The 27,983-nt window shown below is 37.1% G+C and overlaps 1 protein-coding gene across 1 annotated transcript in view; it reads left to right on the top strand.

The window, feature by feature from the left end:
* CNTNAP4 (contactin associated protein family member 4) overlaps nt 1–27,983 on the top strand; it is a gene marked incomplete at both ends in the record, with an annotated part of 227,329 nt that overhangs the window by 61,024 nt on the left and 138,322 nt on the right. The window contains one exon of the mRNA XM_084304819.1: nt 8,435–8,628. Within this exon, the coding sequence (XP_084160945.1) occupies nt 8,435–8,628 (194 nt within the window). The remainder of the gene's footprint in view (nt 1–8,434; nt 8,629–27,983) is intronic.

Here is a 27,983-nt window from a genome sequence, read left to right as displayed (position 1 = left end):
CCCCATAAATCCACTGTAAAATACTCAGCTATTTTCTTCTATGTATTTGCAATTTTGTGCTTTTTTCTCAGCTAATTCTATGTGGTTTTATTTTCATTTACATATTTATTTATTTCTTCAGTAGCTGTTTATTAACTGTGTTAATTTTTGCTATATATTATATAATACATACATTTTCAGTGTACAAATTATAATGGTATTGATATCTTTGTGAAGCTAAGAAATTATGAAAATATGTGTCTTTTTATTATTTATTTGTTTGTTTGTTTGTTTGTTTGTTTACATGCCCTAATAGGCAGGAATCAGAATGAGGATCTAATGATTGTCTGACATTCTGACATATTTATATCAGTGTTCAGTGGGGAAGGCAAAATATATTTCACCTCCAGAAGTAAAGAAAATCAGCCCATACTACTTGAAGTATATGTGAAATGCACAAGAATCAAAATCTAGAAATGTAAGAAATTTGAAGGGAAGAAAGTCTTTCCTGTGAATAGTGTCTATCCAGAACTCAGATTAGAGGATTATAATTTGATATGTAGCTAAATGGTGCCTAAGAAAAGTAAATAATAATAATAATAATAATAATAATAATAATAATAATAATAATAATAATAATAATAATAATAATAATAATAAATTGTAAATCAATAGCTCAAATAAATAGTACCTCACATTATGACATCTGCAGAAAAGCATTGTGCATTACTTGGGGGAAGGATGCAAGGAAATGCTATTTTGCCATTTGAAATGGCAAATTAATTGAAAATTAATGTTGTAAGAGAAATAAAGAAATAACAAAGGTTCAAAAAGCAAAATTTGTTTCAATATTACATGAAAGATGCAGGATTTGCTAAGTTTTAAATCTAGCACAAATCAATCAACCTTAACACATACAAAAATTCAAAAGCTTAGAAAGTATTTCCATAAGTTAATATTCAGTTTATTTATGAATATTGTATACAATGAAGGATTTTGTTTTTCAGTTAATATGTACAAGTGACTAATAGAAGCTTTAAACTTCTATTTAATCTCTTGTAGTCTGAAATCTCCAGGTAACCAAAGATATTCCATTAATTTGTCAATCATCAAAGCAAACAGCCAAGTTGCTACCAAAGTCTGAAAAATAGAGATTTCTGAATTAAGGGAAAAGGTCAGAATAAATAAATAAATAAATAAATAAATAAATGTGTGACTGCTAGATGTGTTTGGTGAATTAATATTAAATATATATATATATAAACACTTTTACAGATTTCTACAAAGAATCAAAATAGAAATAACAAGGCAAGGCAAGGCAAGGCAAGGCAAGGCAAGGCAAGGCAAGGCAAGGCAAGGCAAGGCAAGGCAAGGCAAGGCAAGGAAAGGAAAGGAAAGGAAAGGAAAGGAAAGGAAAGGAAAGGAAAGGAAAGGAAAGGAAAGGAAAGGATGGACTTGCTAGGTAGAAACAAAATGTTATTTACTATCTGGGTGTGCAAGTTTAAGTCATCATGTTCTTCCAAAAAGTAACTGTGTAATGCTTACTTCTGAATAGAAGTCAAGCATGAAAATTGCATGCTTCTGTGGCTTTAGTATAGATCTTTATTACAGTGCAGGCAAATAATCCAGCACATGCAAAGAATCTCAGCATTCCTACGGAACTTGGAAAATACAATATGTTAAACACAGCTTAAGACAAAGTTCAAAACAAACAAACAAACAAACAAACAAAAAAAGTATTTCTAGATACAGTTTGTCTCCCTCATGAAAATGATTTTTCTGCTTTGTCATTAGCTAACAAGAGAGAAAGGTACTTTATTAGTGGTTATTAGCAAATATAGTGAGAAGTAACTGTAACACTGTGTAGTGGGTTTACGTGGCAAGGTTTTGGTAGCAGGGGGCCATAGGGGTGGTTTCTGTGAGAAAGATCTAGAAGCTGCCCCATGTTTGGGAAGGGCCCCACTGCTGACCAGAGCTGAGCCAATAAGCGATGTTGTTTTGCGCCTCTGTGAGAGCATATTTAAGACAGGGAAAAAAATGCTGTGCCACACAGCAGCTGGGAGAGTGAGAGGAGTGAGGAACAGCCTTGCAGGTGCCAAGGTCTGTGAAGAAGGATGGGGGAGAGGTGCTCCAGGTGCTGGAGCAGAAGTCCCCTGCAGCCTGTGGTGAGGACCATGGTGAAGCAGGATGTCTCCCTGCAGTCCATGGAGTACTACAGTGGAGCAGGGTTCTACACTGCAGCCCGTGAAGGAGACCACAGTGGAGCAGGTGGCCTTGCACTGACAAAGGCTGCCACCTGTGGAAGACCCCTGCTGGAGCAGATTCCTGGCTGGACCTGTAGCCCATGGAGAGGAGCCCACGCAGGAGCAGGTGACCTGGCAGGAGCTGCTGCCCATGGGGGACCCAGGCTGGAGCAGTTTTCTCCTGAGGGATGGACCCTGTGGTACAGACCCATATCTGGAGCAGTTCTGGAAGAGCTGCTGCCTGTGGGAAGCCCATGCCGGGTCAGTTCATCAAGGACTGCATCCCATGGGAGGGACCCCACAGCACAGGGGACGAGAGTGACCAAGAAGGAGCAGCAGAGAAGAAGCACTGTAGACTGACCATAACTCCTATTCCCCTGTTCCCCTGCACCACTCGGGGGGAGGAGGTGGAAGAGAGTGGATGGGGGGTGGATAGGGGGGAAGGTGCTTTTGGTTTCCTTCCTTTGTTTCTCACTTCTCTAGCTTGTTAGTAATAAACAATAAACCTTATTATCTCCCTATGCTGAGTCTGTTTTGCCCATTACAATAATTACTGCATGATATTCTTGTCCTTATCTCAACTTTTGAGCCCTTTTCATTGTATTTTCTCCCCGTTCCTCTTTGAGGAGGGGGAGTGAGAGAATGGCTGTGGTGGAGCTCGGCTGCCCACTCGAGTGGAACCACAACATACTGGTAAAAAGAAGAGAGAGAATTAACAAGAAGATTGCAAAGTCAGTTAATTAGAAAGTGTAGGAATGACATAGTTCTTCCTATAAATCTTCCTTTAGCCTTTTGTATTCATACCTTTCAGCACACCCTTGACTGGCAAACTGGCATATCAGCATCCCCATGGAGACTCCTCAGGAACTCCCAGATCTCACTAGAAACATCCACACCACTTGGAATGAACATCTGACAAGTCTTTATCATTCTAATACCCACTTAGCCCCTAACTTCTATGCAACAAACATGCATAGACATATGTGATAACAAAAAAATATCATGCCAACCAGTACAGTTTGGTACAAACATTAATACTGATATTAGTATAGTGAACTTTTGATACAAATATAGGGCACTGAAAAGGAGACTAGAATGTGGTAGCTGAAGAGCTAACCTGCTGTAATGATGCTTCCTGCAGGACTTGGCAACTGTTTTTATCTCCACAAGCCTGCAGGCTCCTCCAGGCAGGGTCCTGGCTGCTGAACAGGAAAGCAGGTAAGATGCTGAAGAACATTTGACAGACAAAGGCAAGATGTGACCAGGAGCAATGCACTGCTGTAGAAGGCATGTTACAGCTGCTGAATACAGGCCAGGCTATTGCTTTACACAGGCCATTGGAGATATCTTAGAGCTTCTGCTCCATGTTTATTCAGTATGAGCCTCATGTAACATTGGGCTGGACTAACAGAGGGCTTCCACATCTTTATTATAATAGCCCAAACTGTCTATCCCAGACATCAGCCTTTGCATCTGTGCCTTCTTTTCTTCTTTGCAGGGGATGTCATGAAATATGATGAGGAGAAATAAGCTACTTCGTGGATTAAAAAAAAAAAAAAAAAAAAAAAAAAAAAAAAAAAAAAGGTACCGCCCCGCCCACAGAAATGTGGACTTTCTTGTTGCTGCACCACTTCATTCTGAAAAAATGTTTTACAGCCTACAAGCAAAAATGTGTCTTGCAAATGGTGTTCAGAAATCACATTCTCAGCACAGTCTGTCTGAGGACTTCTACAAACTATAACATTACCCCTTGCCACCTTCCAGTTGAAAAGGTCAAAATTATCACCAAACTGTGGTGGATTTATCCTGCTGGGCAGCTAACCTTCAGAACAATCACTGCCTCAATGCCCCTCCTCAGAAGAAGAGGGGGAGAAGAAAGTATGCTGGAAAGAAAAAAAAAAAAAAAAAAAAAGGCTCACAGTTTGCGATTAGGACAATTTAAGTAAAGGGAAAAGGAAGAGAGGAAAAAAAAAGAAAAAAAAAAAAAAAGTAAAGGATCTGTGGAAGCACCAGAGAAAACAAAAATAAATAAATAAATAAATAAATGATAAATAAATAAATAAATAAATAAAATCTCCCATCCAATCAATAAGCAATCTTCAGCCACTTTCTGGCAAGCAGAGCCTTGTGTAACTGCAGGAAAAGTTAGCTCCATCACAGACAGACTAGGATGCATAGTGACATAGTGTTAGAAATGAGGAGGTTTTGGATACCTCTGTACCGCAGGATAATGCTCTGCCTGGAAGTGCTACTGCATAATTTTATAGTGAAGTAAGGTTGACTTGTCTTGAGTGTTGTGTCCAACAGATTTGGTGTATGCTATGGATGTGGACTGCCTGACTCGTGGGCGTGAAGTCCTTGTTTAGCCTCCAGATCTGGCTTTTCACAAATGTTTCTTGCTTACTGGATGCTGACAGATTACTCTGCAAGTCATTAAAGGATGAAAAAGTATGGATATAAAGATAAGGTTGTGGAGGTTGCAACACAACCGTTCAGATGCAGCAAATGAAAAAAAAAAAAGGGGGGGGGGGAGGTTTATGCAAAGATGGGTATGGTGCAAATGGAATCTTCAAGGTACCAATATGAGTTGGAAACTTCTAAATAGGAAAGAAGACATTTTCATGAAGAACTGAATTTACCTGAAAGGAAGATGAGGGATTTTTCTAGATAGTTTAGAGATTGTCCTAAATTCAGTGTAATCTTTCAGAGTAGTTTAATATGGCAGTTTTGCATGAGCCTGCATTCAGGGGAGAAGCTAAATGGGACACATTTCTCTGAGGGCACTGCTTCAGAAATATTGGTGATCTCAGTGGTACTTCTTGCAGACATAAAACTTCTGGCAAGTTCTGTTTTGCAGCCTTGATTTTGCTGTAACAACTATATTAGAAATTATAGTGATGTAATGTATAATATAAGTAATTTGGTGATGAGTAGTTTTATGAGGTTCTTTCACTCCAGATATTAAGCAAAAAACATTGGAGGAGTCTGACAGTGTTAAGAAGGGCTGTTTGGTCTCAGTCGTGGTCCTATGCCATGGGCAAGAAATAGGGCAAGGCTGATCAGGGCCACTGATGCTTATTAGTACTTTCAGAGCCCAGATACTGTTCTAGAAAGATCAAGAAAGATCAGTAAAAACATGGAAAACACTTACAGAAATCAAGAGCTACTGAATGGGTGACCAACAACCAGCCTTGTAAACCGGGGATTCACATTCACTGAGGACTACTAAACTATTTTTTAATATATTTTTTCAGATCTGTTTGTTATGGGATCTCTATTATCTCTACTTTTATGATAAAATCAAAAATATTAATTAGCTCTCTGTGTAGAAAATTATTAATTAACTCTCTGTACATCTGAAATCTTTATTTTATTTTATTTTATTTTATTTTATTTTATTTTATTTTATTTTATTTTATTTTATTTTATTTTATTTTATTTTATTTTATTTTATTTTATTTTATTTTATTTATTTATTTGAAATTGAAAGTGGTAAATTGTTTTATTGCTGTCTATAAATACCCCTATAGACTTATGTTGCTGTTGAGTGTGGAGAATTTCCAGACAGACATTAAAGTACTGACAGAATAGATCCTTCTCAGAGCGGAATGGATTATTACAGCACAGAAGATTGAAAATAAACATGGAACAAAAGTCAAATATTTTATTTTAAAGGAATAAATACTTTTCCACCTAGTGATGTCCTTTGCATTACAGAAAATATAGATGAATATAAATGATCTTGTTTTAAGATCTTTGCCTACATTAGGAAGTATGTTTTCACTGGGTTTTCTGAGTTATACACTGTTGTTAATGTAATAAATAATTATTTGTTTAATTCCCATAATAGTAATAGTTAACAACAGACTCTTCTAAATCTGTTTTTATGTCATTTTTCCTCATGTGCAGATTTTGGGAAATAAATTGTACAAAGCAAGAAATTCAATTTAAATTACTAATCACCTTCTACATGCTACCACACACAATCTAATTGAAACAGACTACTGTGAAAAAATCTATACATTTGTCTGTGCTTCCTTTAAGTGCAGAATACTACTTTTACATTGTTCTCATTTTCACCGAATACTAATCTTATGTAATTTCTCTGTTCTTTGCTTCTTGATCCCCATCTTCAGACACGTGACTGTACTGCAAATGTTTGGTGCCATCAGTTATATGTTCACTTAAGGGAAAATGTAGCTTGTGTCAGAACTCAGTATTAGAGATGTCTGAGTTTTGACAGAATCCTCAGAATCTTTCTGAAACTTTAATTTCCTGCCCATTTTTTCAATTTACACGTAGAAACATTATTATTTGAGTTACACTCATATTCATTCAGAATTGTTTTCCTATCATCACTTCAAAAAGTATTTTAAATGTATTGGGGAAAGAACATTGGTGAGATACAGTGGTGGTCTTCAAGTCACTAGTGAGACTAACTGTAGCTGTTTTTCAATTAGTTTGCTAAATAAATATCACTAATTATGTTGAAATCAAAACTCAGATCTCCACTTAGTTATGTTTTCCATAAGAAACAGCCAGTTCATGAAGAAACCACAGAAAAATTATGTGTATACTATAGATGATATAGGTATCTCCTGCATCTGATGCGTAATCATAGGGAGGAATGACTAACAGACAAAGGACTTAATGCAAAATATCTCACATGAAGTTCAAAATCTGAATTTAGATTAAGAGCAGAAACAATTTTTAAAAAGTGAAAAAAACTCAAAAGCCTGTAAATTTCACCTGTGGGTATCTGTTACAGGTGTTTTTTTGGTTGGTTGGTCGGTCATTTTTTGTTTGTTTGTTTGTTTGTTTTTGGGAGAGGGTGTTTGTTTGTTTGTTTGTTTGTTTTCTATTATTGCAGAAATATCTGGAGAGAAAGAAAAAAAAAAAAAAGAAAAAAAAATATTTTTTACATATATAGAGGTTTATGTATTTTTAAAACTATTTCCATTTTCCTTTATCTGAAGAATGAACCTCGCTTTTTGTGGCTTGTGAATTCCAACCATTTTATTGTTAAATGGCTGTATTCAATGTCTGAGTATACTTTTATTTCTTTTTCCTTAAGGAGGTAATATTGAGAACTTGACTTTCCTTTGAGGAAAATTAAACCATATGTGATATTTTATTTACAAAACGTTAAGCATAACAAACTCCATACAAGCATAAAAGTGTTCCAAATAATATAGTGCTTATTGTTGTTGTGGAAACTATTTGTATTGCTTCTTCTGTATTTTTTGTATATTTCAAGAACATCTGAAGGTGATCCAAGTTTGTGTGTACGAAATGAATCTTTTAGCATTTTTTGTCACCTTATCCTCTGATAAATGCTTGCAGAAAAAATGCAAAATATATTCATTTAAAAACATTCACTCTTATAAGATTGTTTGTGATCAGTCCATTTTTTTTTATTTTTCTTTTTTTTTTTTTTTTCGGTCTGACTTATAGAGGAGTTAGTAGCCTTATTTGATTAAATAAAGGCAAACTAAGGAAGGCAAGACAAAACTGAACTGATGCCCTGTGTTTTGTTTGTTTGTCTGTTTTAATTTTATTTATTTATTTATTTATTTTTCTATATGTCTTTCTGATTATTTAGAATGGTTTAGGAATTTCATGTAGCTGTGTGTTTTAAGTTACATTTTATCTTCACAAGCCAGTTTGTCTCCTGGTTAGAACTGCATGTGTAGACATCATACTGTCTTACTGTTTTTCATATAAATTGGCTAATCACTTTAAGAGGTGAATGTAAATTTGTCATCCAAATGTGCTTTATTTCTTCATACACAAATCTGTATGTTCAAGTCTCATTGAACACAGAATCGTTTAGGTTAGAAGGGATGTTAGGGACTCAGACAGTTGAAGGAAAATAAAACTGTGGTGTCTAGTAAAATAATAATAAATAAAAATAATAAACGGAATTCAGAAGTTTTTTGTTAATATTTGAAGAGCTTGTCTTAACTGAGTAAGAATTATTTTGATTTTGATTTGATTACAAAATTAATTTTATACAAATTAAAAAAAATAATAATGATGGGTTTTAATAGTTATAGATTCTTACATTGTATCATAACCTTCATGTATACAACAATTTTTTTAATACGTATTATATAGTATCTGAACAGTTTGGGTGACAGTATATCTTGAATTCATTTATATAAATATATATCAGTGTTAACTTCCTTCTGTTCTTTTTCATTCTTTTTAAGGTGCTGGTGGTTGGTCTCCATTTGTGTCCAATAAATATCAATGGCTTCAGATTGATCTTGGTGAAAGAGCTGAGATAACTGCTGTTGCTACTCAAGGTGGTTATGGGAGCTCCGACTGGGTAACAAGCTACCTTCTGATGTTCAGTGATAGTGGACGAAACTGGAAGCAGTATCGTCAAGAAGAAAGCACTTGGGTATGTTCCTTAATAATAAGAGCTACGTTTCTCAGGAAGACTAAAAGTACTCATGTTATACCTTATTGCAGATGTATGTGGAAAGCAGTGGAATATTATTTGCTTATTGCAAAGCAGTGGAATATTAAGAACCACAATGAAAATGGTTAAATAATTAGATATCCAAATTATTCTAGCTTTTGACAAGATAAGGGGCATTGAAAAACAAACAAACATCAAAAAAATAGCTTTACCATTACTCTATTAGCATCTTGGGGATGTATTCTGAAGACTGCAAAATCTCTTTTGTCTTGCTACGCATGACAAATTTATTTTCCAAAAATATTAATCCCACGGTATCAAACTATTTTTTTTTTTTAATTGAAAAAAGAAACACATATATTAAGAGATACAGCAAGAACCATTTCATATAGATTTAATTTTGGTCCTCTAATACTAAGTCTGGATTCTAATCTTGGTTTGAAGTTGAAGCCCATTTAGCTTTGTAGTTAATAATATATCTTTCTACTCTCATCATGTTCTATTCACATGAAACTTACTGAGACTGGAGGATTCTCACTGCCAGACAGATAACATCCAAATCAGATTAAATTATAATTTAGACCACAGTTTATGTCTTTCCTTGATCTTCAGTGATTATCAGTCTGGACTACAGAAATAATCTTTGTATCTCTGTTCTCTGATTTTATCATGTCAAGTTACATGTACTTCTATTCTTCTATCCATACAGAAGAGATCTGATTCATTTTTTAATTGTACAAGGCTTTTGGCTTCAGTTGTTTCTTCCTGCAGTTAAACTTTATGTTAAAATGTATTTCATTTTATTGTTTTTAATTTTGTTGACTTTCAATTCTAAATGTTCTTAACACTTTTATTGTTAAACCCCATCTATGGTATAATGAGATTATGCATTTGCTTACTTGTTGCATAATTACACTTCCTTTCGAATTTGCTTCATACTTCTGCTTCAGATTGTGTTTTCATAACAAAGAGAAATAAATGAGTTTCTAATCCATATGGCTGTGGGGAGTGAGAAAAGAAAAACAATCTTCCAAATGTTCAATGAGCATACGCTGCTACAATATTGTCTTTGCCCATCTTCAGACAGACTGATAAAACAAATCTGAGAGGTGGAAATGTTTGATCTCTGCAATGAGGGCATTTTTGAAATTCCATGTTGTTACTGAAAACAGTGATGCAGATAGTTATTTCTTGAATATTGCCACCAGTAAAACAGCAAACAAAAGTTCCCTGAATTGTTAAATACTGATGCAGTATTTACCCTGATGATATCAGGACTATTTTAGATCTGCAGGAGGGGAAAAGTAAGGCCATTCCATGCTCTGAAACTTAATAAAAATATATATTTTTATGCCTGCAATGAAAATTGGAGATATAGCTTGCAGGCAGTGATGCATAATTCAAGGATGTAAACCATCAATTTCAAGGATACTCTATTTAATTAATTAATTTATTTATTTATTTAATGTATCTTTATTTAGGAAATCTGCTTTTAGGGAATACATTTTCACCTAAACCAAAACATAGAGATAGTCTTGAAACGAAACTCTTAAATCTCTATTTCCTTCATAGATTTTCTGTGTCTATCTGTTTACGTTAACTTTTTTTTAAACAAAGTGTCCGAGTTCATTTCGGACAAGAGCATCCCATATTTTATAATAAATATTATTATTTTTATTATTTATTTTTTTTTTTGATTGGGCCATTGGCTTATTGCAAGATTTCTTACCAGAGGTATTTTTCCCCTATTTGGACTGATACTGTTCATTAGCAATACAGGAGATGTCCAGTTTTGAGGATTCCATGATGCTATAAATACTTCAGAATCCTTCAATGCCTACAAAGATTTAAATTTTGTACCCAAACTTTCTAAAACCAAGTAGAAATGTTACAAATTTTCTGTACAATTATATAGCTCCCTACTTTTTTTCTTTCCAAAAGTTAATTGTGAATATTCTTTGTCACCTTTTGGCTTATCTTTGTGGTTCTGGAGCTCCTGTCATCACTGGGACTTGTTAAATAAACACAGATGTGACATGTAACTGTAATGGTACTTGTGGATGGAAGTCCTTTATAGTTTTATTCTGCCACTGGTTATTTCATATCCTTTTCTCTTGCAATTTTTTCACTCAATGTAAGATTTTATAACAGAAGCAAAAAAGACTCTCAAAGCATTTGCAAATCATGTAGTAGTCTAAACTTTCTTTAGAGAGTCCAATTGAAAGAATGGTTACCCTAAAAATATTTGAATAGAACCATGTCCAATATAAGTATTTTGGTTTTCCTCCTATCAACTACAAAATGACTCATTGTCAGTTTGTTCTCATTTAAATTTAAATTCTCATTTAAATTCTATGACAAAGTGACACTCTGGGTGGATGAGGATGTGGATGTGGTCTACCTTGACATTAGCAAGGCTTTTGACACCGTTTCTCACAGCATTCTCCTCAAGAAACTAGTTGCTCTTGGCTTGGACTGGCGCACACTTCATTGGGTTAGAAACTGGCTGGATAGCCGGGCCCAAAGAGTCGTGGTAAATGGAGTCAAATCCAGTTGGAGGCTGGTTACTAGTGATATTCCACAGGGCTCGGTGCTGGGGCCGGTCCTCTTTAATATCTTCATCGATGATCTGGACGAGGGCATTGAGTGCACCCTCAGTAAGTTCGCAGATGACACCAAGTTAGGTGCGTGTGTTGATCTGCTCGAGGGTAGGAAGGCTCTGCAGGAGGATCTGGATAGGCTGGACCGGTGGGCTGAGGTCAACTGTATGAAGTTCAACAAGGCCAAGTGCCGGGTCCTGCACCTGGGGCGCAATAACCCCAAGCAGAGCTACAGGCTGGGAGATGAGTGGTTGGAGAGCTGCCAGGCAGAGAAGGACCTGGGAATGATGGTTGATAGTTGGCTGAATATGAGCCAGCAGTGTGCTCAGATGGCCAAGAAGGCCAACAGCATCCTGGCTTGCATAAGAAACAGTGTGGCCAGCAGGTCTAGGGAAGTGATCATCCCCCTGTACTCGGCTCTGGTGAGGTCACACCTCGAGTACTGTGTTCAGTTTTGGGTCCCTCGCTATAAGAAGGACATCGAGGTGCTTGAGCGAGTCCAGAGAAGGGCGACGAAGCTGGTGAGGGGCCTGGAGAACAAGTCCTACGAGGAGCGGCTGAGGGAGCTGGGTTTCTTCAGCCTTCAGAAAAGGAGGCTCAGGGGCGACCTTATCACTCTCTACAGATACCTTAAAGGAGTCTGTAGCGAGGTGGGGGTTGGTCTGTTCTCCCACATTCCTGGTGACAGGACGAGGGGGAATGGGCTTAAGTTGCGCCAGGGGAGTTTTAGGTTGGATGTTAGGAAGAACTTCTTTACTGAAAGGGTTGTTAGACATTGGAACAGGCTGCCCAGGGAAGTGGTGGAGTCACCATCCCTGGAAGTCTTTAAAAGACGTTTAGATGTAGAGCTTAGGAATATGGTTTAGTGGGGACTGTTAGTGTTAGGTCAGAGGTTGGACTCAATGATCTTGAGGTCTCTTCCAACCTAGAAATTCTGTGATTCTGTGAAATTTAAATATTCTGAAGTTGAGTGGGATGAACCTCTCTCACCTCTTTGGCTGCTAAATATATCTTTAATTCTTTGCTTAATAGGAAATGTTTTAAAATGAGTTGTGGCAACCCTGTTCTTTACCCATGTAATGTATCTTGGCCTCAGTCTCTTCATTTACAGTTTACTGATGTATGCCTTACTTGCTATTTTACACCTTTAAGGACATAGAAGCCATTTGGCCTTTAAAGTTAAGTACTAAAGATACTTTTGAAAGACTAACGCCATTACAGTTAGTACGTATCTTCTCATTATAGGTTAACTATTGTAACAGTTGTTTTCTTTGACAAAAATCTCTGCATACTCAATTCGGCAGCCCTCAGGAGGGAGGCTGATGAGGCATGGGCAAAGCCAGCAGCATCAGCAGTGGGCCATATAAATCAGGATCGCCGAGGCGATTGACTCCTGGTCAGACGTGTTCTGCAGTGGAGTGGGGGATCGAGGCAGGCAGGGCTTTTTTTTTTTCCAGCATCAAGGCCAGTTGGGGCAGCCAAGGGAGCCACCAGGGCCTGGTAGCCCTCACAAGGCGTGGGAGGAGCCAGCAGTGCCCCCTCTCCAGCCATACAAAGGCAGCCCCTAGGGAGCATGAGTGATCAAGACGGGCAAAAAAACCGTGGTGTGTCAGTCAGGGCATGGCGCAGCAGTTTGCGCAGCAGTTCACACAGGCTGGTTAAGTGGGGAGGGAGACCTCACCACTCTTTTCCAACAGTCTTTCCCAATTGTGGTTGTAATCTGCTAGTGAAGAGCCCAGCCATGGTACCCACCAGGCAGAAAACTATGGCCTTCGCATCTCTTGCAGCCTCTCCAGCCACAGTCACTGATGTGGCTACCCAGACAGAGATCTCGGGGAAACACGTAGCCATCCATGTCTTGGGCTGCAGGGTGTGCCCGAGTCTTCTGTCGGTGTCTGACAGCAGCAGCAGTGGATATGCCTGTGGAAGATGTGCCCAGGCTGAAGAATTGCTCAGCCTGTTGGTGGAGCTTCAGGGGGAGGTGAGTAGGTTAAGGAGCAGGGAGTCGTAGAGGGAAATTGACTGGTGGAAGCATGCTCTACCCTCCCTGAGACAGACTCAAAATCCTGCCACAACACAAGTAATAAAGTTTTTTTTTATCCCACAAGGCACATGCTACACATAACCTAAAAGTTCTCCCATCCCACCAGGAAGTAGGAGAGGACTTAGGCCAAGGGGGGAATGGAAGCAGGTTTCTGCTCAGGGTGGTAGGTGAGCCATCTCCCTGTCCACCTGACCTTCCCATCTACCCTTGTATAACAGGTATGAGGCTCTAGAACACCATAGTCAGAACAATGAAGTAGACAAAAGCCCATCCCAGTTGGAAAAGCTGCGTAAGGCAAGGCAATCTACCCACTGCATCACTACACCTTCTGTCAAGAAGGAAAGAAGGATTATCATCATGGGGGACTCCCTTCTGAAGGGGACAGAAGACCCCGATATGTCATCCAGACACAACCCACAGGGAAGTCTGCTGCCTCCCTGCGGGCTGGGTAAGAGACATTGCCAGGAAAGTCACTTGCCTGGTACGGCCCTTGGAGTACTACCCACTACTGTTTTTGCAGGCTGGTAATGAAGTAGCAAGGAGAAGTCCTAAAGCAATTAAAAGGGACTTTAGGGCTTTGGGATGACTAGTTAGAGGATAAGAAGCACACATTATGTTTACCTCTGTCTTTCTGATAGGAGGGATCAATGTTGACAGGCAAGAGTCAGTTCGTCAAAATGTGACTTCGAGACTGGTGCTACCAGCAGAACCTTGAGTTTGTTAATCACGGGAAGGTCTACGTGACACCGAGCTTGCTGGCACCAGATAAAATGCACCTCTTTCAGAGGGGGAAAAGGTTTTTTGCCTAGGCATTAGCGGCACTGATAGATAGGGCTTAAAACTAGAGTTGAAGGTGGACAGGGATAAAAACAGGCCTGACAGCAACAAGCCAAGGGATTGCATGCTAGAATCAGAATGACTGTATGCTAGTGAGGTCCTTCAGTTGGCTCCACAAGGAGCGTGTAGGGAGGCACATTTGAAGTGCTTCTACACAAATGCATGCAGTATGAGGAATAAAATGGATGAGCTAGAAGTCTTGTTCCAGTCCCACAGCTATGATATTATCAGCATAAGCGAAACCTGGTGGGATGAGTCCTGTGAATGGTGTGTCGCAACAGATGGTTACAGGCTCCTCACAAGGGACATGCAGGTCAGGTGAGGTGGGTGGGTGTTGGTTTATGTGAAGGAAGGGCTGAACTGTATGGAACTGTAAATCAGAAATGGTAAAGTGCCTCTGGGTAAGGATTAGGAGATGAACAAATAAAGAGGGTGTTGTTGTGGGAGTCCATTACAGACCACCCGGCCAGCATGACGATACCGATGAATTATCCTTTGAGGAACTAAGAGATACCTCAAGATCAACTGCCATTGTCCTTATGGGGGACTTCAACTTGCCAACTGAGATTGCCAACTCGTCAACTGAGATTACCACATGGCCAACACAAGCAAGTCTAAGAGGTTACTAAAACACCTCAATGATAACTTCTTGGTGCAGGTGCTAAGGGAGCCAAGTAGGAAAGGTACCCTCCTAGATCTGTTGCTGGAGAACAGAGAGGTTCTTGTGGGGGACATGTCAGTTGATGGCGATCTTGGTCATGGTGACCATGAAGTGGTTGAGTTTAAAATTTCCTTTAACAGAAGGAAAACTGCCACCAAAACTTCAGCCCTGGATATGGGGAGAGCAGACATCAGGCTGCTCAGAGAACTAGTTAGCAAGGTCCCCTGGGAAACTGCTTTTCGTGCTGGTCAGTCTTTAAGCACTGTCTCCTGAAAGCACAGGATCAGGCAATTCTAAAACACCAAAAGTCAAGCAGGCAGGCCAGAAGGCTGGCCTGGCTGACCAAGCATCTTCTGCTGGACCTTAGGCAGAAAAAGAAAGTGTACGGCTGCTAGAAGCAGGGTCAGACAATGTGGAAGGAATACAGGGATGCTATTTGTGTTTGTAGGGAGAAAATTTGTGTGTCCAAAACCCAATTAGAGTTGAAGCTGGCCAGGTCTGTGGGAGACAATAAAAAGTGTTTTGTTTGTTTGTTTGTTTGTTTGTTTGTTAAATATATGAACAGAAAAAGGAGAAACAAAGAAAACATAACATATGTCCACTACTTGATGGGGAAGGTCATCTCACAAAGACATCAAGAACATTGGCAAAGAAGAGGCGTTTAATGCCTTCTTTGCTTCCATCTTCAATGCTAATGATGGGCTTCGGGACCCTAGGTGCCCTGAGCTGGAGAACCATGATGATTGGAATAATAAAATCCCAACCAGCCCTGAACGTGTGTGGGATTTTCTGCTCCACCTGGATCCATACAAGTCCATGGGTCCAGATGGGATTCATCCTAGGGTGCTTAGAGAGCTAGCTGACATCATTGCTAATTTTTCAATGATCTTGGGAATCTGAGAGGTCCCAGTAGACTGGAAGTGGCAAAGGTTGAACCAGTTTTCAAGAAGGACAAGAAAGAAGACCCTGGCAATTACAGACCTGTCAGTCTCATGTCAGTACCTGGTAAAGTTATAGAGAAGATAATCCTTGAAGTTATTGAAACACATGTGGAGGACAATGCAGCCATTGGTCCCAGCCAACATGGGTTCACGAGGGGAAGGTCTTGTTTGACTAACTTGATTTCCTTTTATGATAAGATCACCCATCTAGTCAATCAAGGGAAACCAGCTGATGTGATCTTTTTGGACTTCAGCAAGGCTTTTGACACGGTTTCCCATAGGAACCTACTGGACAAAATGTCTAGCATACAGCTTAATAAAAATATTATACAATGGGGTGAGCAATTCACTGAGAGGCAGATCTCAAAGGCTTGTGGTAAATGGGGCCACATCAGTCTGGCAGATGGCCACTAGTGGGGTACCCCAAGACTCTATTTTAGGGCCAGTCCTCTTCAATGTTTTTATAAACGATTTGGATGTAGGACTAGAAGGTGTTTTGAGCAAACTTGCCAGTGACACTAAACTGGGAGCAGTCGTTGTCTCTATTAAAGGTGGAAAGGCCTTGCAGAGAGACCTGGACAGATTGGAGAGCTGGGTGATCACCAACTACATGAAGTTTAACAAGAGCAAGTACTGGGTCCTGCACATGGGAAGGGGCAATCCTAGCTATATGTACAGACTGGGGGACGAGATGCTGGAGAGCAGCCCTATAGAGAGGGATCTGGGGGTTGTGGTTGATAGCAAGTTGAATATGAGACAGCAGTGTGCCCTTGCAGCCAGGAGGGCCAGCCATATCCTGGGGTACATCGCTAGTCGGTCGAGGGAAGTGATTGTCCCACACTACTCTCTGCTGGTGTGGCTTCACCTCGAGTATTGTGTGCAGTTCTGGGCACCACAGTACAAAAAGGATGTGAAACTGTTGGCAAGTGTCCAGAGGAGGGCTACGAAGATGGTGAAGGGACTAGAGGGGAAGATGTATGAGGAGCAGTTGAAGTCACTTGGCCTGTTCAGCCTGGAAAAGAGGAGTCTGAGGGAAGACTTCGCCGTGGTCTACAGCTTACTCATGAGAGGGAGTGGAGGGGCAGGCACCTATCTATTCTCTTTAGTGACCAGTGATAGGACAGGAAGAGTGTCAGCCTGCCACAGAGGAGGTTCAGGCTATACATCAGTAAGAGGTTCTTAATTGAGAGGGTGGTTGCACATTGGAACAGGTTCTCCAGGGAAGTAGTCACTGCACCAAATCTGTTGGAGTTTAAGAAGTGTTTCGACTGTGCACTTAGTCATGTGGTCTGAATTTTTCAGTAGACCTGTGTGGTGCCGGGAGTTGGACTTGATGATCCTTATGAGACCCTTCTAACTCAGGATAGTCTATGATTCTATGATTTTTATTTCTTTCTGCTCTGACATAATTATCAGCTTTTCTCTCTCTCTTTCTCTCTTTTTTTTTTCTTTTTTTTTTTTTTTTTCTTTTCTTTTTAATTATTTTTCAGTATTTTCTGTGTTGTTCTTGAAACTTCTGTTAAGGTTTGAGTTCTTAGGCTGCAATTAGTGGGATCAATATTAACATTTTTTTTTATAGTTGGCACAATTCTGTTCTGCATATAATTTCCAAGTGAAATAGTTGTTCTTAATTATAAAATGCCTAAAAATCTTTCCGTTTGAGATGGATTAGTTTAATCTTGAAAAGGGATTAATGCAAATCAATTTTAGATTTTCTTTAATTTTACTGTAAACATAAATGTGTTTGACTTAGGAATATGTATCTTTGTGTGTATGCTATTGAAGCTATTTTTATTTTTATTTCTATTTTTATTTTTATTTTTATTTTTATTTTTATTTTTATTTTTATTTTTATTTTTATTTTTATTTTTATTTTTTCATTCTCAGTGTTAAATTTTAGATGCAGTAAACCCCAGATTCACAAGTTCTGAGAAAATATTTCTGTCACTAAAATTACCTTTAATAGTGGCATTGCTATTACTGCTTCAATCTGTTTTCTAGATATCACCTGTATTTTATCTATGAAAAATTTCATATTGTATCTATGTGTTTTATTTTACCTGTTCAGGGCTACATAGTCTTTTTAATTAACATACCTTCTTGTTTTAACTCATTCATTAGTTTAGCATCACAAAATTGGTGTTTTGTTGTTGTTGTTGCTGTTGTTGTTGTTTAGAGCTATGCTCTCTCTCCTTAACATTTGTTACTTTAAAAAGGAGAGTAATGATGTAACAACAGGCCAGATTTTCTCTATAATTTTCAAAAGGAAAAGTCAAGAGAAAGAAAAAGGAGAGCATCTTACAGCCTGTATGACTAGGTTTCCCATTGCTGATAGTTTCAGTGAGAGTATGAGTGACTGCTCTGAGAGAAATGCATGCATGACAAGGCTGTTCATTAGCAGCAGTTTTGGAGAAGAAAAGAAGTGCAATTTCTCTATTAAAAGTTGCCCATTCCTCCTCTGATAAAATAAGGGAAATATGTAGACATTTAACCTTAAATTCCACTTTGCTGAGAGAATAGAGATTTATCCATTTTAAAAGTATGATCTAATTTTATTTGTTTTGAATGTCTTAAAAATTCTTATCCAGAGTAAAGGAATTCAATCGAATATTTACACAATTTTAGGAACTATTTTGTGAAAGTCTGACCATTTGAGACAACATCAGTTCCAAAAGGCAAATCTTTGAATATTTTCAATGAAATGTACCGTTATGCTTATGATTATGTCCGTATGTGTTTGAATTTTAATGTCTATTTTCCATTTCATTTATCTTAGCTGCAGTTAAAACTTGAGGTTTGCTTTATCAATATTTTCTAAATCTTCTGAGTTTATGTAGAAGTAGTTTCTATCTAACATTTACTATTATTCATAAATTTGTATGAATGTTGAATAATTTGGTGTTCATGTATTGCTCCACATACTCTCAACTTCCTCTTTAAAGATTTTGGTATATTAGGGTTTATTGGAAACTTTCCATGCTTTATAATGGATCACCGTTATGGAAAGTTCCAGGTTAAGGAATACTGAGTCACAAGTTTTCTGTGGTAGTCACATTACACAGTTCAATAGAGAGGAGTTATTTCACTGTTTTCTTGAAGTTGGTTGTTGTGCCTTTGCCACAGGGATTCTTGTATTTGCTAGAAGCTATGATTCTCCTTGCAGAAAAATCAGGATGCTTGATTGTAATCTGCTTCAGGATGGTGAAACTCCTCAGAATGAAAATTCAACACTGTAAAAGCAAAATGCTGTACCTACATGCTAATTTGCTGGACTTCTATGTTTATTACTTCATTATACCAGAACAATCAGAACAGATGGTGATGAGTTCAACACAGTCAGTTCTGATATGCCTGTATTTTTCATATCTTGTTTATCATTCACTTGGTATCTTGTCTTGTGACAAATGGAAAAAAAAAAAAAGAAAAAAAGAAAAAAAAAAAACAGTTTGTTTAATTTCTGTATAAAAACACCAACAAACATTGATATGTTTAAGGTGGTCAGAAATACATATTTGTGGATTTAAATTTTAAAATTCTCTTATAAAGGAAGATGGTATAAAAGAAAAAATAACGATGTTTTACTTTAGCACCTAGATGAAAAATCCTTGGTATCTTCTGCAAACTATGTGTTTTAAATAATGTAGGAAGGAACTTCTACTGAAGTTCCTTCAGAAGTTCTACAGAACTTCTACAGAAATGGTGTCCACCTGCCAAGGCTGCTGGTCTGAGGCTGAAACCGAGGTGGAAGGGCCTCAACCTCCCTGGGCAGATGCCTACACCCAAACAGACCTCCTGAGGATCAAAAGAACTGCCCAGACCAGGCTCCAGACTGTGGAAGTTCTATTAAATCCTGAAAGCAGAGGGGAATTTCATGGGTGTAAGTGTGCCCAGCTAGATGAACTTTTCCAACAGGTGGCTCTGATATGAGAGGAGCTCATTAGATACATCCAGGAATCCGAGCAAGAGATTGACAAATGGTGTTATCCACTGACATGGTCCGAGTAACAGCCCAGCCTTAAATACTGGCAAGGGGAAGGTAATCAAGAAGCCCCGAACAAACACATTTGAAAGACTCACAGGACAAGGGAGAGTGGACCCTTGTCTCTACTCAGTGATGGAGGAGGAGTCTCCCCCAAGTGCCCCTACACAACTGATATGATGCTCTAGGGCTGGAAAAAGGATACTGTGTGAGTATCCTTCTGAGTAAAGACTTCAGAAAGGCCAGCCACACAAAGATAGATCATTCTACCACCTCCACCTGCATCACAACAAGTGCCACAAAAAAAGACATAAAGGGTGTTATCAATCGGAGACACCTCTCTGAGGGGCACTGAGGCACACGATATCCAGATAATCTCTCCAGAGAGGCTTGTTGCCTGCCTGGGGCCTGCATTCATGATATTATGAAGAGGCTACCAAGGCTGCTGGGTCCCAAAGACTACCTCCCCTTCCTATTTTTTCACATAGTATCAAACAAATTAATGTTGTCTTCATGGCACTGGGGTGACTAGGGCCTGGTCAGTCACAGGCTTTGTGCCTGTTGGGCTTCTTGAAGAGGTAGGTGTCCAGGCCATTCCCTCTGAAATGGCCTCCTGGTCTAGGAGATGCAGGACAGCCAGAAATGGTCACAGTGTGTTCCAGCTTGTCCTGCTGCATGGGCACACAATGGGTGTCTGTGATTGGGAGTCTTCACCAAATGCTAGAATGTCCCCAGCTGGAAGGGACCCCCATGAATCCTTGAGTCCAGCGCCTGTCTCCACACAGGAGCCCCCAAAATCCAAAGCACATGTGTGAGAGCATTGCCCAGACATTTTGTGAACTTCAGCAGGCTTGCTGCCCGGACCACTTCACTGGGAGGCCTGTTTCAGTGCCCAAGCCCCCTGTCATTGAATAATCTTTTCCTCACCTCCAGACAGACCCTACCCTGTCACAGCCTCATGCCATTCCCTTGGGTTTTGTCACAATCTCCAGAGAGCAGAGATCAGCACCAGCCCCTCTGCTTCCCTCATGAGGAAGCTGTAGGCCGCCTGCAGGCTGAACCAACACAGGGATCTCAGCTGCTCCTCATTCATCTTGCCTTCCAGACCCTTCACCATTTGGAAGCCCTCCTTTGGATGCTCTCCAATAGTTTTATGTCCTTTTGATATTTCAGTGCCCAAAAGTGCACACAGTTTTGTCCAGTCACAACAGCATAGAGCAGAGCAGGACAATCACTTCCCTCAACTGTCTAGCAATGCCATGCTTAATGCACCCCAGGATATGGTTGACCCATTTGTCGGCCAAAGCACATGGTTAACATGCCATTTAAATATGTGACATAGTTAAAAATAAGTAAATAAATAAATAAATAAATATCCAATTTACAAAATATAAGTTTATACATTATTTATATTTAGTGTAAAGTCAAACCAACAAAGAACAGGTAACCTTAACCAGAGAGGAATTTGCAGAATTTCAGCCACATTGAAAAATTTTGACCTTTGTTCATACATTGTGAATATGTCATAGTTAATGTTCCATTAAGTTATAAGTGCATATAATTAACCAAAAAAAAAAATTAGTTTGTCTCTTAGACCCAATAGCAAGCACCTATTTCTGTTCTGCCTGCCACTGCAGTGTCCACATGCGCTTGAGTGTTAGATATCATGGATTTCTGGGGAGTCATTTTCTGCACAGAAATTGCTGTCATGCTGAGAAGCCTAGTAGTCTTCCAAATCACTTGAATATATTTTTCATTTTTATGAATGTTGCCATAAAGTAAACAAGCAAACAAATAATAAATAAATAAATAAATAAATAAATAAATAAATAAATAAATGAATAAGTAAAACAGAGGACAGGCTTGTTTATTGAAACAAAAGTAGGTTTGCATGCATTACTATAGTTTCAACAACACTGAAAATTAACTGTTATTATTTGAATTAATCATGGTCAGCTCTAGTATAACTTCTGACTGCGAGATGAATGTGTATGCTTTTTAGGGTCACTTCTTGAATCTTGCTATTTCTTTTAAACACATTCAATTAATTAGTGTACAGAAATTGAGTGCATAATATTATGTTATTTCACTAAAAAGCAATTATTTATTCTAATTTTCTACAGAGCCATTTTAACTTTGGTAAGGAAATCAAAAGGCTTAGTCTTGTCCCAACAAGAGAGAGAGAAAGAGAGAGAAATGTACCACTAGAATAGATTTTAATCCTGGTTACATTCATGAACTCAGAGATGCAAACCTCCTCTTCTGAACACTTTCTACAAATCCATTCACTGCATCTTTAACAGATTTAATGCCTTGCAAGGTAGAATTCAAGAGGAGGAGGGAACAAATTACAGTTATGTTACAATAGTTTTCTTGGAAGTTGTTGTAAACGATTTGACTTAATTCCTGGTAATAAAATATCAGGAATACCAAATTACTGCATAAGTACTCCACACTACAGAGTGCTATTTAAAAAGGAACTGCAGTAAAGTTCTTTTTAGTAAAACCATTTTAATTCTCAGAATGCATTCAGAAGAAGAGAAAGGTAGTATAGATGAAAAAGGCATATGGAAACTCTTGCTATAAACAACATTACACTGTTCAAAAGCTTTATGAGCCACTTAAATTTCTTTTGATCATGTTAGCATTTAAACTGTACATATTATAGTATTTTTATAACAGTACTGCATAACTGATACTGTGGGGTGCCATATATTTCTGTCTATCAGCTCTTAGAAATCAAGATCAGTTTTATCAAATCTTGAAACTCATTTAGAAGAAAAAATATTAAAAAAGCAGAATGAAAGAAATTAATATCTGTGGTATGATAAAGATATTTATTTCAGGGCACTCTGCTATAAGGGAAATTGAAATTAAGCTTGACCTGGTAGTAATATAACCTACAATTCCATCCACAAGATCTAAATGTAAAAGAATTCTTTGATATTAGCTAAAGAGATATTTCTCTACATATTCACTAAACAGATGTTTCTCTTTATAATATGCTTAATAATATACATCTGGTGAAGAAGGAGGTATTTAAAATATTCATATCAAAACAAAAGCAGCAGCTGTGTCCAAAGCTTTAATGTAATTTACATTACAGGTTCAAAGGATGTGTCTTCCATAGTTAATAGCCCTTAATGAGGACTCTGTAGGAGTCTTCCCAAGACTAATTATGAACAGAGGTAAGATTGTTTTTCAGTCAGATAGTGAAGCAGAACATACTTGTAAGCAGGGAAATCTGTTTTACTATAAAGAACAAATGCAAAATTCTTGTCTGAGTTGAATAAGTTATCCTAATATTGTTTAGATGAAAATAAAAGTTATTTTATTTCCAGGCTTATTGTAATTTTATGCACACACACACACACACATACAAAGCAGAAAATTCTTCTTCTTTTTTTTTTTTTTTTTTTGTAAAGCTTTGTTACTATCAGCTAATTAAATTTCACTTTCTGAAAAGAAAAAAAAAAAAACAAACAAGAAAAAGGAAAAAAAATGATACTCTGAATGGTTGTTATATATATATTAACATATTGAAGAGAGTGTCTTACCAGTATATTTAATATGTAATCAAATAAAACGAATATGGGATAAATAAATAAATAAATAAATATTCCCATTGTAGAGAATCTGGATAAAAATATAAATTGATATGTTTAGAAGTATTATCACCAAATTTTTTACATAATGTCATTGTATATATTTTTAATATACCTTGTATTTGGGAAAAGGACCAATTCATTTTTGATTGACTTTGATGCAACACAGCACAGACAAAGTAGAGACGCTATTTGCACTTCAGTAGTGTTCATCAATCCTAACCTAGAATCAGTTCCATTAAAGGACCTTTTATTGAAGTTTCCAGTCCAAGGTAAAAACTGGTGAAATACTAAAGTGGCCAAACTGCTTTCTGGTGTACTGAATACTGGACCAGTCCATTAGGGACTTACTCAAATAAGGTCAACAAAACCTTTTATACAGGTTATCAGTCAGTCTTTATTTAGATAGTGAGGTTTAGTCATTGCTGAGCTGGACTGAATTCAAGCTCATTATCTAGAAATGAAAAGATACCTTTTCCATTTCTTGCTGTCTCAATTATTTTAATTCAAATACAGGTTTTGTGTCACTATCCTGGGTAAGATGTACTGAAGAGTAATGATTTCAATCTATGGATTAAATGGACTCTCGACAAATACAATTGCAGTGAGGGCAATGATTTAAATGTTATGGAAATAATTGTAAATCTTCAAAAGGCACTTTTATTGAGTTATAGTTAATTTTTGTTGATTTACTTTTTCAAGATATTCCTTAGGGATGTGCTAGAAGCTAAGAGACTTCTACAATAAAAGTGATATACTGTGAAACAACAGCTATTCTTCAGTTGCAGTCAAGATGGAAACTGTTCTGCACTGCATTTTATATCCCTTTTTCTCTTTGTGTCTTGCCTTTGATTTTGTTTTCACGTTAAATCATCAGATCAGTTTGTCCTTATAATTCTACAAGGAAACCTGTGACACCTCTTGCTTATTTTCCCAGATCACAGCATATTGTGTATTTTAGGCCAAATTATTTAGACTTCTGTTTGTATTTTAAAATACAGATTGTGCTTGCAATCCCTGCTGTACTTAATGTTCCTTTATAAAATTCTTATATATTCTGAGACTATCTGTGACAAATTTGAGTCATTTTATCTACAATTTTCAATGCCAGACAACTGCCTCAGACAATTTTGAGGATGTTTTCAAATAAATCTCTGCATGAATTTCTGATGGCATGGTGTCTCCATGCTCCAGGTAAAAAAATATATAAATCCAGAAGCAGAAATGCTTTTCTTTGGTTCCTGACAGGATTTAATACCACCTAATTAGAGACTTTACTACAGACTACAACTTTCTCATTTTTGTAGGGTTCTTCAGTGTTGGTGGATAAAAGCAGTCTACCCTTCCTAAAAGACAGACTATTTTCTGAATGTACATTATTCTTAATTAACTCTTCCAGAAATGTAGACTCACATGCAGAAACAGTGGTATTTCCAATAAATATTGCCAGGGTTAAGAACTGACATCAAGATCATTCTTCTCATGTGGTGGTTTTACCGTGCTAGGCAGCTAAACACCACAACCGCTCTCTCACTCCCCCTCCTTAGATGAGGAGGGGAAGAAGTAAAGTAAAGAACAACTCATGGGTTGAGATAAAGATAATTTAATTAAAGGGAAATAATAATAATAATAATAATAATAATAATAATAATAATAATAATAATAATAATAATAATAATAATAATAAATAATAATAATAATAATAATAATAAAAGGAAATATTATTAACTAAACTATTTAACTAAAGGGAAAAAAAAGGGGGAGGGGAAGGGAGGGGGAAGGGGAAAAAAGGAAGGAAAACAAACAAACAAACAAAAATAAAGGCTATGTTCAAGTTCAGAGGAAATAAATTACTCTCTACTTCCCACAAATGAGTGATGCTTGACCACATCCTTGAAGCAATGCACATAGCCGGTGTTTGGGAGGAGGACCGACATTTTCACGAGAGCCCACCCCACCCCTCTTCTTCTTCAACCTTTTATTGTTGAGTGTGACATCATATGGTATGGAATATTCCTTTGGTTGGTTTAGGTCAGCTGCCCTGGTGATGTTTCGCTTCTCACTTTTTTTGCCCACCCCCTAGGAGGGTTAGAGAGAGTCCTGATGCTGTGCCAGCACTGCTCAGCAGCAGATACAACACTGGTGTGATAACTCTGCCTGGTGTACTGGATAACTCTGGTCTAGCTCCAAGTACAGAGCACAGCACTGTATGGGCTGCTGCAGGGAAAGTTAAAATCCCAGCCAGACCCAGTACATCTCAGAGCAAAAAAAAAAAAAAAAAAAAAAAGTCACATCTGATTTTCTGCTTCAGGTTTTGCAAAGTTCAGTACTGGGACAAGATTTACAGACCCATGTAAAACTGTTATTTCACAATCATGAGTAGAAATTTTGAAATTTTCTTTTTTTACTGATAGAGATTACTCCTCCGTCCAAACCCAACCCTTTCCCCCCTCCCCCCCCCCCAATTACCATACGCAAAGACACAAAGAGCTAAGGTGTTTCTTACTATTTTTGTTTAGTTCTTTTTGAAATTACACAAACCTTATCAGAGAATTAGTTCATGAGGTACTGTGTACATCTAGCAGAAAAGGATTGTCCTGGATTCACCAGTCACTGAAATCAACTTCCTAGTCTATATTCCTATTTCTGTCTTGAACATAAAACATCACCTACCATTCCATCTCTGGCCTAAGACGTTTTTCCTCTCCAAAAGCAATTTATTTGAAATGCTTGGAGTTGTGAATATAGAAATTAATGATACTATCTCTAAGGTTGGATATATATTGGTATAGAAACTTCGATTAATTGAGAAGTTTACACAGGAATTAGCAATGTAGTACTTTAGAACTAACGTTAGTTGTGAATAACTACAAAACTATTCTGGAGTATTGTAAGCACATCCTAGATCATGGTCTAAGTATTAACTGTGACCTAAATTGTCAGTATAAATTGCTTCCTTAATTTAAATATTATTTATTTATTTAATAAGGTGTAGTAACAACAGCATCTTACTTAGTTTTTTGTTTGGTTGTTTTTGTGTTTTGCATTATTAGAGATAAACTTTATTTTGAGAATGTTTCTTCATATATTAGATAGTACAATAGTACAACAGAGTTCATATATCTCAAAATTATTCTTCATTTTTTGTTGTTGTTGACCTCTTGTTCCTTATTTTTCGCTGAAACTTTGTACTGAGATTCTACATTATTGATCTTGAGAGAAATTATTTATCTGTTAGATCTTGTTAACAGTAAGCTTAGGATAAAATAAATCAGGATGAAATAAATCAGAATTCCACCCTTTTTGGTAGTAATGCTAAGAATCTTCCTTTCCATCTCGTCCTTAAGAACGTGTCCAACAATATTCTGAAATAATGGTGTGATTTATGTTCTTATTACAGAACATTAAGATAACTGCAACACTTAACAAGGTGATAATGCAAGCATGTGCACATAGTGTTACGTAATATGCAAAGTGAATGTTTTGTATATTTGGCTGTGCTTATATTCACAGTTTAGACTGCTTTAATCTAGTGTTCATGAAAAACTGAGATATCAAACTCATAAAGAGATCTAACTACAGTAGGTACACTCATATTTTCAGAGTAACATCTATCAGTTTGGACATTATCATTACAAATACATTAATTCATCACATTTCTGTTTCTACATTAAAAAATAAAATTAAAAAAATACATAAAAAATCTTAAATTTGACTTTTTTAACTGAAAATAAAAAAACAGTCTATTTCTCTTCAGTATTAGAGCCAATTGTGTTGCTACATTCCTGAAATTCTTTCTTAGACATATTGTGATATTAAAAACAAACAAACAAACAAAAAAAAAACACTACTTTTTTTTTTTTTTTCATTAGTTGCCTTTTGTGATCATTTTTTAAATAGATGTACTATTTTTGCCTGCATTTTTTTACATATCTTGCATTACCTTGTTTACACTATTGGTTCTGCTGATATAGTCCAGTATTCTAATCTTATAGAAAAAAAAATATTATTACTATTATTGTTGTTGTTGTTGTTGTTGTTGTTGTTGTTGTTATTATTATTATTATTATTATTATTATTATTATTATTATTATTATTATTATTATTATTTAACTTCTAGTCATTCAATTAGTCATCTTTCCATGGTCAAGGTAGTTGATCAGATGAACAATTCTGAGATGTTAAACTGTAGGTGCCATAGTGGGAAAGCCCTTAGATCCATAATTAAATAAATAAATGTTGTAAATGCATTGTTAACACTTGTTAACAGTGCTAACAAGTCTAATTATATCCACATCTTTAGTAAAAAGATTATTGTGGTTTGTTTGTTTTTTTTTTTTTCAGTTTTGTAAAGAACTAATTTCATTATAAATGCCTTTTTATTATTATTATTACTAGTAACTGTAATTTTTCTTTGCTTTTCAAATTTGAAATAGTTTGAAAAATCATCTTTTGTCCTAATTCTACCATTCCTCCTGTATCATGATGTGTGGAGTTCATGTATCTTTCTTTGCATTCATGTATCTTTCTCTCCATTGATATCTGCCTTTTCTTCTTAACTCTTTTCATTTGACATCCTCCCACCTCTCTAAAAAAGGTCCTCCTCCACAAATACTGGAAAATATAGCACCACAACTGGGAGATTAATATTCTTCAGTTTACTTATA

The sequence above is a fragment of the Netta rufina genome (genome assembly GCF_964035555.1).
Source record: "Netta rufina genome assembly, chromosome: Z".
NCBI lineage: Eukaryota > Metazoa > Chordata > Aves > Anseriformes > Anatidae > Netta > Netta rufina.
The sequence above is the reverse complement of the archived record's forward strand: the minus strand, read 5'-3'. Positions and strand labels throughout refer to the sequence as shown.